General features: G+C 39.2%; 1 protein-coding gene across 4 annotated transcripts in view; it reads right to left on the minus strand.

The window, feature by feature from the left end:
• Nucleotides 1-2,666: 2,666 nt before the first annotated feature.
• Nucleotides 2,667-12,568, minus strand: part of MID2 (midline 2) — a 94,765-nt gene continuing 84,863 nt past the window's right edge. For all 4 annotated transcript variants that reach the window (XM_010346371.3, XM_074392132.1, XM_003935871.3 and 1 more), the window contains exons 8-10: nucleotides 9,429-9,590; nucleotides 7,982-8,189; nucleotides 2,667-7,620 (exon numbers count right to left, since the gene is read on the minus strand). In XM_010346371.3, the coding sequence (XP_010344673.1) occupies nucleotides 7,218-7,620; nucleotides 7,982-8,189; nucleotides 9,429-9,590 (773 nt within the window). In that variant the 3' untranslated portion in view covers nucleotides 2,667-7,217. The remainder of the gene's footprint in view (nucleotides 7,621-7,981; nucleotides 8,190-9,428; nucleotides 9,591-12,568) is intronic.

Here is a 12,568-nt window from a genome sequence, read left to right on the forward strand (position 1 = left end):
CCACCTCCTGGGTTCTGATAAGGCACAAGGCTTCCTGACGCACTTCCCTTGGAATAGAGCTACAGACTATAAAACCACTTAGCTGCAGTCTATAATTGGCTTCTTAGCAATGAGGTATCCCACAACTCACTGTGTCATCCTTTTGGTTGTTTGAGACAAGGACTATTCAGGGCTGGAATCTTTGACTGCTTTTTCTTTCACTGTGTAAATAGTAAACCGTTTGAATGTAAAAGTGATTCATTTTATCTTTACCTACTAAGTCAGTCAGGACTTGGACTTGGACTTGCCGTATGTGCTTGGCAGCTGCTTACTGTGAATTTCACATTTCTGGGCCATCTCATGACCCTCCCTTATCACTGAGGGAGTTATGTTGAACACAGAGGTGTAGATCATAGTAGCTTTTTCTTACTACTGTACATCAAAGGAAAAATAAGCCCACATTTGATTTTCTGGGACTTTTAATCTGGCTGGAAGAGTAACAGGTTCACTTTGTATTCTGTGTACAAGGCCAGCCCTTGTGCTCTAGAAGGATCACAGGCATTGTGCTGTGAGACTCAGTTGACATCTACATCCCCTTTGAAAGAGTCCTCTTGGTCCAAAATATTTCCCCTGGCAGGGGCTTAGCCTGCCAGGACATTGTCAGCTGACCCTTCTAAACTCGGACGTCTGAAGCTTGCCCTCCCCAACTTGTCAGTCCGAAGTTAGGCAACAAAAACATTTTCCCTAGAAGGTTCTTCTTAATAGTTCTTGTTTTCTGAGAAAAAAATATCTTGTTTTCTATGTGAATTTTGCCCATATTCCTCCATTAGCACATTATTGGTAGCTAATTTATTAATTCTTCTAATTGTTGCCTTTAAAGGAGCCTGGCCTTAAGGAACGATGGCAAGAAGCAGTCATGGAAATCCTGGACAAGGAATATGTGCCTCAGAGGGATTATACACATGGTGCTGGTAAGTTCATATAACTTCACAATGTATGAGGTAGCCTACTTGTGATTCTGCTTATCAGATTCTAATTCTATTCAACCAGCATTTATGAAGCACCTACTATGTACAAGTTTCCATGCTAGATCTTGGTAAGAGCTTCCACTTGCACTCTGGTGTCTCTACTAAATGCTCCCTTTGTCAACTACCACTAGTAACTCATTGATTTCATAGATGTAAAAGTATCTGAGAAGCAGTATTGAATTGGGTACTCCATTATACATGTTAGGAATATTTTTCATCTTAATAGCCCCCCACAGAAATGAGAAGAGTACTAGGAACATAAGTAGTGGTTAATAACTGCTTGAGTGACCCAGCAAGATCAGTCACAACTGTAATTTGTGTATTGTGCCCAACGGTATAGGAAAACCACCTTGATCTTCTATTCTTGGAAATTCATTGTAGAGGAGAGTCATTCTCATTAGCTATCATGCTATATATATTTCTAGTAACCTTGTAACAACCTATTTGATCTCTGTTACTCTTTTTTTTTTTTTTTTTTTTTTTTTTTTTTTTTGACACGGAGTTTCGCCCTTGTTACCCAGGCTGGAGTGCAATGGCGCGATCTCGGCTCACTGCAACCTCCGCCTCCTGGGCTCAGGCAATTCTCCTGCCTCAGCCTCCTGAGTAGCTGGGATTACAGGCACGTGCCACCATGCCCAGCTAATTTTTTGCGCTTTTAGTAGAGACGGGGTTTCACCATGTTGACCAGGATGGTCTCGATCTCTCGACCTCGTGATCCACCCGCCTCGGCCTCCCAAAGTGCTGGGATTACAGGCTTGAGCCACCACGCCCGGCCGATCTCTGTTACTCTTAACCATCATAACTGAGACCACCTCCCTCCCAACTACAGGCTCAGATTCACTGAAACTCTGAGACCAACTGTATTTTCTCAGGTAGAGAAACATCAATAATCCTGTATCTGTTTTGTCCTGGCACATTAAATGAAGATGGCCTTTCCAAACATCGTCACACACACAAAAAATATATTAAAATCTTAGCTATGGGTAATAGTCCCATATTTGATATTTGCCTAGGTTGCTCTTCAATTAAACCACTAAACACACAATATTCCAAATTCTTTTCTCCTTTATATTTTACTCCTCTTGCCTTTGGGCTGTAGTTCTTATAGGCCCCTGGTCTGATGACCTGTTTCAAGTCACTTCTCTAGCTGCTGCCCTTGACTGCCCTGCTTTATTCACTTCACATCGCATGATCCCTTTAGTCTTAGTGCCACTACAAATATGATTAAAATATGCCCAATTCCAGCCCTGAGGGACCTCCTAACCATCCCAGTCTCCTCCTGCAGGCCACATGTTTTAACAGTAAATCAGCTCATTTGCTTCCAGTCCTATCCTGATCTTAATCAATGGGTTCCAGCCTTGGATTTTATTTGGTCTTTATTTTTCACCTTCTTCCCCAATCTCTAAAACTGAATCTGTCATGTTTCTTTGAATCTTATTCCTTCATTTCTTTGGTCTTCTTGACTATACCATGCTCCAGAAATCAAAGTCTTTTTGACTGGAGTTTGAGCTCCAGACTTCCTGGGTCCTTTCTCTCCAAATCACTACCTATTATATGATCCTTGGTTTCCCCTAGTCACTTACCCAATTGCAGGAGAATTTATGGCCATCTTCCTTTTAGTCATACCCCAATTAAACTCCAGCAAGAGACAACCAAGAATTCATGAATACATATATATTTATTTAATTCATAATATAGCATTTCGGATGGGCTGGGATATTGTAGAGAGGGATGAGGCTGTGTAATCCACAGATGCTCATATTTCTGTCACTAGGAGAGACACTATTGGTCCAGAGCTCCCAATACAAACAGGCGTGGGGTAAAGCATTTGATAAAAAATAGTCCAACAATAGTCTAATAAATAGTCTAGCCAATAACAACAACACAGCATATTTCTGAAGCTGGCAGACTACACCATAAAAGGCAGTTTTGCCTGACCTGATGGCAGTCAGTCTGGCCAACCCGTAATATATAGTCAAATACAGCCAATGGCTCCAAGGCTGCAGTTGGCTTCAGGAGCTAGAAATAAATGTAGGAGTGGTTCTTACCTACCTGCCTGACATTCTTCATTCCTTGAAGGAAGTGGTATCAAATATTTGATTTTATTCAAAAGTCCATCCATGGATTGCTCCATCTTGGTAGTCATATATTAATATGTAAACCATGGAAGTTTAGAAAATTCACCTAGTGTGTTTTAGCTGAAAAGAATGTATAAGTGATTTTGCTGCAATCTGAATTTCACTGCATCCAAAGATTCACATAGAATTGTATAATAAAAACACATCCAGATGCAGTTACCCTTACTTACAAGTAGCCACAACCTCAATGTGGCATTAAAATTTCTTTCATATTCTCAAAACAGGCTTAACTTTAGTTTGATTTTTTGTGCTTTCTTCAATAAGACAATATAAAAAGTGGAAATAAGCATAAATTCCAGACATAAAATAATCTTCTGGCAGGAAAGGTTGTGGAGAACAGATTAAGTAGAGGAACAACAACAAAAGTTTATGGAGTCGTCTTCTTTGAAATGGTTAAATACAGGTCCTATTCTCTTTGTCAAACTGGGTTTAGCTAGAGGTAGCCAATTACTTCTCTTAAGGTCCATGGCATTGCCAGGATTCTATAAAAGCCAAGTTATCTAAAATATCTGGGCTCCATCACACCCCCACTGAATACTTTGTCACTGTGTTGTATCTTAGAAGCTATTTTTCACTGTTTGGCTCAGAAGTTGGGACTTCAGCGTCAAACTTCATTGCTTACTCCAAACCCAGTTTAATTCTCTACTTTACTCAATAGACTTAGCTCTGAGTGGTTTTTGGCTATAATCAAAATTTAAATCCACCTTCAAAGAACAAAGTTTGACAAGACTGAAATGTTACTGAAAAGAATGGTGCTATGTGCTCCAAAGACAATTCCCCAAGATAACTGCCAAAGAGTTTTTGAGGAGGACAATGCTCATTTATTATGTAGGAGCCTTAATACCTTTGCAAAATAGTATCAATACAACTCAAATGGAGTAGTAACCAAGCTTTTCTGCCCAGGAAGTAACAAACATCACTATGGGGATCAGAGTACAAGAGGGAAGCTTTCATAATTCATTTTTTCATTCATACATTCATTCAATAAACATTAGCCAAGCTAATGTTTCAGACACTGTGCCAGGTATTAAAAATATAGCAATAATAAAAGATACAGTCCTTCCCCTCAAAGTGTTCAGTCTAGTGGGGAAGAAGACTATACATTAAAATTTTATGTGCATCAGAATCATGAGGAGCTTGCCAAAAATGTAAATTCCTGCCTATGTTCTCAGGCATTAGGTCAGGAGTGGGGTTCAAAAATCAATTGTTTTAATAAACATGAAAAGTGATTCTAACATAGGTGGTGTGAGGACCATGTTGAAAAACACACTGCCATATAACGTGATTATTGCTGAGAGAGGGGGATGTTTGGGGTGTCATGGGAGCTCCAAAGAGGGATGCATCATCCAGTCTAGGGAATAAAGAGTTAGTTTGGTTGAGAGAGATAGAGGTGAGGAAAGGTAGTCCAGGATAAAGTCAAAAGTAGGAAGGGGAAATTAGAGCTTTGTCCCCAGGCACTAAAATCTAAAAGACACCAAATTAAATGAACAGTTTTGGAAAGCCAAGGACAAGGTAAAGGAAATTGTACTACTGGGATGGAGGTTGCATTTTCTGTACTTACAGCATTTTCACACTATTCCTTTAATTTAAGAGAAACTTCTGTTGTTTACTCTGGGCATTAAAATTTTTAATCATGTTTCTGCTGGAGGACCAGAGAATAACTTGTGTAGTTAAACTTGGCTAGCTTAATCAATGTGAGGGGGAAAGTGGTAAAAGATGAAGCTGTGTAAGCAAACAGGGACATGAAAAGCCAAACTAAGGGGCTGGGACCTTCTACTGGGTGCTAAGGAGCTAGTGAAAAGTTTTATGAAGGGGAAAAAATCATTATTTTTTGTTAAGAATTTGAGGATAGGCCCTAGGGAAGAGACAAAAGTAACTGAGAAATGAAGGACACACATTTTACAGCACTGCTATGCTGTATTGGAGCTGGAGGTAGCGAAAGAGATTAGTATTTATGGCACACTTAGCAAATGCCAGGCGCTTAGCTACACAGTTTACACATCCTATCTTTTTTAACCTTTGAAACAGCTGTGTGAAGTAGACATTATTTTACAGAGGAGGAAACAGAGACCCCAAGAAGTGAAGTACTTGTCCTAGGTCACGCTGCTAATAAACGGTAGAGAAACTAGGATCATTTCAATCCAAAGGTTATGAGCTTTCCCCTACAGCAAGATACTTGCCAGCACTGATGAATTTTACTGAGGTAGCTCATTTCTTGATTAACAGTAAGTACATATGGTCTTTAAAACAAAAAAAGATAATGTTGCCACTAGATATGTATTTTTGAGCCTTCCTTCTGTGCATCAGTCTTGCCTTCCACATTTAGTGGACAAACAATACATAATTGTTATTGGGGAGGATTATATACTTTGTTTCTTCCACAGAATAGTAAGCCATTTGGCAGCAGGTAGGGTATTTTATCAATATGTACCCTCCCATGGCAGTAGTTTCGTACCTGGCATCCAGCATTTTATTGAATGAATTAGTAAATGAGCATCTACCAAGCTAGGGGAAAGGAAGAGGGGAAAAGTTTTGACATTTCAAACCTCCAATCTGGGGAAGTTGTTACAGCTACCACTTTGTAATCGTACAACAGTAATATTTTCACAAATCCCAGGAGAAGACTTTTTGAAGCCAACTTAACTCCTGTAAAGGAGAAAGCTCTGGTTCTCTGACATCCCCAATCCCTTCAATGGAAATTTAAAAAAATCATAGACCATAAGGCTCCATTCCCTTCAACTGTACTGGTTAGGACTGGGATGAGGTTTATGCCTGCATTTGTGTGGAGGGATTGGCTGAGCAAATGAGTACTCCAAACAAGATTGCAAAAGGAATGGTTATTTATCCTATTTAACAAAACAAACTGTTTTCAGGAAGAGCTTAAGTACTTCAGAAGTGTTTGATCTGAAAATGTAAGTATATTTACGTGCGAATAGTTGGTGCATCAATAACACTCCGTTTTTACTGATTAAGTAAAGCAGGTTCCTAAAGAGCCTTCACTGTGCAACTTTTAAAAGCTGAATTATCAGAACTGTATGTATTTGGGAATAGTGAAACTTTTCATTTAAAACAGTCTATGACAGAATTTTTTTTTTCTATGACAGAATTTTTAACAATTCAGATGGCCATCTTCTCGTAGGTAGCATCACTTCTACCTGGATCAATTTTCTATCCAGCAACAGCATCTTTTGTGCAATCTTATATCCAAATCTCTCCTAATCCAGTAGAGCTCTTCCCATTATCTGTGTCATGGTTGCATGTCTACGTGTGCGTGACAAGAGGGAGGAGGGCAATGATGGATAGAGGGAGGAAAGAAATGTTGATTGATTTTGATGTTTCCTTTAGGGGATAAAAATGGATCGTGTAGCTTATTTTCCCTTCCAGTATATTTCTCACTCAAATAAGCAAATTAAAAAGTTTTTTGTTCTAGTTCAAGTTAGTGTTTGGAAAACAATTTTTTTTGTGTGTGTATACATTATATATAAAGTGAATATACATATACATATATACACAAGTGAATATATATAAGATGTATATATATATATTCACGTTGTATATTACATATACATATTCAGGGTTTCCTAATAAACCCTTGAAGATAGGTTTTCATGAAAAGTAAAATACAATATGTGATAATTTGACACTGTTCAAAATTCTACATGGCCAAACTGTCCAGTACTAGAAAGGCTGACCACCCCCACTTCTAGCTGGCTAGCCCCTTATTCAGGACATCTCCTCACATTATTTAACTAGAATTACCCTAATTGCTTCCAATATAATTTATATCCCTAAATCATTGGGAATTTTTAATTCTCCAATGACAACAGAGGCATTTTCTAAAATTTTCTCCAATGGCTTGAACCCAGACTACTCAGATAATTTGTTCTGAGAAACTCAATATATTAATTCAAATACAAGCTTTAATGCACAAAAATTAAATCTACAATATCTAGTTATTTTGGATGCTTCAAACAAACTTTATTTGTATCTCATATATTGAGCGCTAACTTAGGTGTTGGAGGGGAAGGACTGCTGAACTAGAGAGCCAGTGAATTACATGCTCTCCAGAAACTTAATGACAGGTTTTCATCCCAGAAACATAAGGGGATTCTTGGGGCCTGCAGTTGCATTCCTGCCGCTCAGGGTAATCAATAAAATCTGGGGCAGGTAAGCCAGACAGGATCATTAGGGATTTGTTCCAGATTGTAAATGTTGGACAAACTGGAAGAATGAAGGTCACATCAAAAGTATGAAGATGAAGAGAGTTAGCTGGGTCATAGAAAGACAGCATGTTGTTGTCATAATCCAGGAGGACACCCAGACGCTTCAACTGTGGGGGCACATCCACCAGCATTTCCTTGTTGTTATGTCTCACCACGAAGTTACTATTGCAGCGAGAGAAGACCCATGAGGAGGCATTCTTGCCAATCCATTCATTCTTTGGAGCTGATTTGTAGGCAATGCCAATTGCATACCTATGAGACAGTGGGAAGGAGAGAGAAATAAACATTTATGAATGATCTGAGTTGTCTAAGACACCATATATGATAATAAATAGAATATATGTTTATTCCTTAAATAGTTTACATTTAGATTAATAATGCTGATATCACCAGAGCTTTAAAAAGTTAGCAATTAGAATGATGTGACAATTTCCATCTCCTAGCCCAGTATATTTTTTCCATGATTAAAAGCTGGCAAATTTTTCTAGGAGTGGTTTTCATCACACACCTTTTAACCTTGACTTACTGGTATTATGGCTGTGCTATAGAACTGAATATCCTAGGAACCTAATGATGGAGGACAGAAGACAAACAGAAAATGGGATCCACTTACCATGTTGAGGAACCCATGACCACCTCCCAGTAATGGCAGCCACTGTCAATGAATATATTTCCTGCTGCCCCATAGCACCCTGTGCCACTAAACCTCTCCGGGGTATGGCTCTTTTTTAGAGAGCTTTCATCCTTTTCCATCTGCAGTCCATCATTGGAGATCTTCAACTTCTTATGAGTCATTTTGGGATCTAATTTAAAGGGTTGGCCTGAAAAAAAAAAAAGTAGAAAAAAAGAAAAAGCACAATAAAGTATCTTAAAATTTTACCTTTTCCCCCAGCATCATCACTGCCAGGGTATCCTCGATATGATGATCATTCTTGGTTCAGTGCAAGTTGGCTGCTGTTTAAATTTTATTAAGAAAACAGGCCAGAAGCCACAGTTTTCAATAAAATAAGAATAAAGGTCAATCTCCCATAAAATGACCTAATTAGGCAATTTTGTCAGAGTGACTGTTCCATCATCAATGATCAGATAAAACACTTACTGTGTGAGATCATTGACAACAGATAATTATTTATAACCGTATGACAAAAGCATTGTTACTCAGGGACCAGTTGTTAGTTGCTAGGTATGGCAAGAGATTTCTCATACAGAATGCTTCTGTGACAGACACTGTTGGCTAACACATTACCCATTCCCAACTTTTTCTCTCTTACTCACTTACGCTATAGGGGCTGGAAAAGCTAAATACTCAATTTCCCAGCCTCCCTTGCTGCTAGGGGTGGCTAATAACATGGAAGCAGATGGAAGTAGAAGTCAGACAGAGCAGGGGAAACTTCCAGAAAAGTTTCTGTTTTCCAGAAAAAAAATGGACAACCATTATGTGTACTGACTCTTTCCTCCTGAGAGGAAATATGACATCTGGAAGTTGCAGTGGGCATCTTGCAGCCATGTGGCAAGAAGCCAATGCACAAAGGGAAAAGGAGCCTGCATCTTTTATGACATCTCAGAGTGGCTGCACTAGCCCTGAACTGCCTACCTTCAAACTTCTTCCTATGTGTGTGTGTGAGAGAGAGAAAATATATATTACTCATGTAAACAACTAACAAATGCTATTTGTTAAGCTAAATTAGTTGCACCTTTTGTTATTTGCTGTCAAAAGCATTCCTAATGGATATGGCTTCTCGGCAGTAGGATTTTAGTAGATTATCACAAATAACGCTCTTTTATGAAATTGTCCCCTAAACATAAGGAGTGGAGTTCAGAGAAAACTCTTCACTAACATCCTCCCAAGCTACCAATCATTTTGTGCATATCTCTGTATCCACAGATATTCCATGGGCACCAACAAACTCCTTGCCCAAAGTACAAACTACAGCAGTATAGCTGCTCTACCGAGTGCCACTGCTTTTCATGCCCTGCTGTGGGTGCCTTCTCAGCCTAAGTGTATTCTTCTGGCATGGAGAAGAAAATCAATCTTTCCTTCTGAAATCACCACAACGTACTGTTGGTTTTTAGTCGAGTAGGTTCACTGTTCCGACTGCCTGCTTGGTTTATGGCTTTAACGATGAAGATGTAGCGAGTCCCGCTCTGGAGTCCATGCACTGTGTAATGGTTCTGTTTAATGTTGGGTACAATCATCCAGCTATCTACTGAATTATACAGGCCTGTAAAATGGGGAAACACAAGGACATTAACCGGCAGGTAAGAGAGACAGAATGAAAAACACACTGAAAATGCCTCATAAGCCACTCCCTCAAATGTGAATTTATTTTGTTTCCTTTGGAGTCTTAGAAGACAAAATGAGATGAACCAGGGCTTATGATTCACATTATTTCATTACTCCCACAGAACTAGGCTTAGGCCAGTCTCCTTGCTTCTGGAAATTGAATGCAACTGCTAGCATAAGTTAGGTTATTTCAATTTTTTTGCCAGATAACACAGGAATGGCCACTCTACAGATTCACAGAATCATCACTCTTATGGAGTCTCTGGATATTTACTCCAAACGTCCACTCCTCTGAGAGCTGAGTCTGGTCTTACATGGATGGAGCAATTCTGTGCAGAACACGGAAACATGGAAACTCAGCCAAAGGGACACCTAGATATTATATTTCCCTTATTTTACAAATGTGAAACTAGGACTGAGAGAAGAAAAGTAACTTGTCCAAGGCCACAGATAGTCAGTGATGGTGCTGAGAGTAGAACCCTGGTATTTTTTTAAATGCTAGCCCAGAGTTCTCTCTACTACGTCACAGTTCATGGGGCAAACAAAAATGTTCCTTTGTCTTGGCAAGGTAGTGAGGCTCTCAGGGCTTATGATTCCACTCTCCTACTCCAACCTCAACCTTACTTCCAAAATTAGCTGGGCTCCACAGTGCCATAGGGAAGCCAAAGAGACGACATGATAACCAAAACATGCTATCATCTCCCCACTTTTATACAACACACTCTGTTGCATGATTCCCATTTTCATTTTAGGATGGGTGGTCCAGGAACACTTTGGGTTTTTTGTTTGTTTGTTTTTGAGATCTCATCTTGCTCTGTTGCCCAGGCTGGAGTGCAGTGTTGCAATCTCAGCTCACTGCAATCTCCACCTCCCGGGTTCAAGTGATTCGCCTGCCTCAGCCTCCCGAGTAGCAGGGACCACAGGCATGCACGACCACATCTAACTAATTTTTGTATTTTTAGTAGAGACGGGGTTTCACCATGTTGGCCAGGATGGTCTCGATCTCTTGACCTCGTGATCTGCCCATCTTGGCCTCTCAAAGTGCTCGGATTACAGGCGTGAGCCACTGCACCCAGCCAAAAACATATCGTTATCTGGAATCTTCCTCCCTTCCAAGTAGAGGAAGGGATAAAAGAACTAGGCTTCTGCTTTTGATAGTTTTTAGACTGCAAACATGTTCTTAAATGGGAGAAATGTACATAATTAAAACATATATTTGGCAAGCTTTCAGTAAAAGGAAAACCAACATTCTAGTTTGTGGATTATCTAGACTTTTCTCTACTGTTATCTTCTTTTCAGTTAGTTTACCACTTTTTAGTCACGGTTCTACCACAGGGTAGAAAGGGAAGGGCAAGGAAAATAAACAGTGAATTCAGTCATTTCTATGCAACTCTAGTACAAGATTTAGTGAGGTTGAAAACTGAAAGTAGTAAGTCATGAGTGTTTTGCAAGAGGGCTGATCAAAAGGGGGTTTATAATTAATCTGAGGGGAAATTGAAGAGCCTAAATTAAAACTAGAAAAAGAAACATAATGGAGGGCAAACAGATATGCTGGAGAAAGAAGAAGAAGAATTGGTGGAGGCACCCAGTGATGATAATGAAAAGACAGTATGGATTAAAAGGCTAGGAGCAATGGTTGAGGCCTTGCCTATGTTACCAATACACAGTATGAATCATAAGCTGCACACAAGACCTTAATGCAAAGAGGAAAATATATGATCTTCCACATACACACCCAACAATACAAAGACAAACTTCACAATGAAGTACTATGCAGTTGTGAAAAAAGAATGAGGGAAAGATCTCTATGAACTGACAGAGTGATTTCAAGGAAATATTGTCAATTAAAAAAAATTCCAATTCCAAAAGTATATATGTATATGTAGTATATATGCAGTACACCATTTTTTTGAGAGAAAGAAAAATAAGAAAACATGCATATATTTGTTTGGATTTACAAAGCAACAACAATAAAAACAGGAAAGATAAATCAAAAATTCATGAAGTTGGTTACCTACAAGGGGTAGGGGTGGAGGAACAGGATTAAAAGGATATGGGAGGAAATGACATTTCTCTGAATGTACCTTTTTGTATAGCATTCTCTTTGGGAAACACATTGTTTTATAAATTCAAAAAATTAACGTTAAATCAATACAGATGGGAAAGTTGGGGACTGAAACTGAAGGCAAACTGAAACAAACCCAACTACATTTCAGATGAACAGCACAACTACACCAACGTGGTGGGGGTGGGAGGAGAAACTCAAACAAATCCGGAAGTATTGTTAACCAGTTTGTTTTTGCAGTGGCATGACAAAGCAATTCAGAAACTATTTTTGATCTATTACGGGATTGAGCAAATGAGCACATGTGTTGATGTTGGGAGCCAGGGTTCATACTGTGGAAGAAGGAGCATACAAATACAGAATGGAGAAAGGCAGGAGAGGACCTGTGGGGATGGGCTGGAATTGAAGGTATTGATGTAAACTCATGATTCCCAAAATATACATATATGAAGGCTATATGCAGGTATATTACATGTGTGTGCATATGCTTACATATATGGATGGCTGTGTGTATATCTAGCATATCTAGCACTCAGGTCTTGGTCTCTAATATTGTCCCACTAAGAGAAACCAGGGTACCTTGGCAAAAAACGGCTGATTTCAAGGCTGGGACAGAATAAGGTCAAAATGAGCCTAGAATATTTTGTTAGGCCAAAAAGGAGGTGCTCAAGAATATGATGTGGTAATATTATAAGGACCCAGGAATCACCTTGAAAGGTTCCCAGTGGCTAAATCTGGACAATTTGAACACCAACTCAAGTAAGGGCAGTAAAGAATTATAAACAATTGAAAAACGAGAATTCGTCAGTCCATACTGATAAATAAACAAGTGAGAGGAAATGGAGAGTGGG

Source organism: Saimiri boliviensis, chromosome X (genome assembly GCF_048565385.1).
Source record: "Saimiri boliviensis isolate mSaiBol1 chromosome X, mSaiBol1.pri, whole genome shotgun sequence".
Lineage (NCBI taxonomy): Eukaryota > Metazoa > Chordata > Mammalia > Primates > Cebidae > Saimiri > Saimiri boliviensis.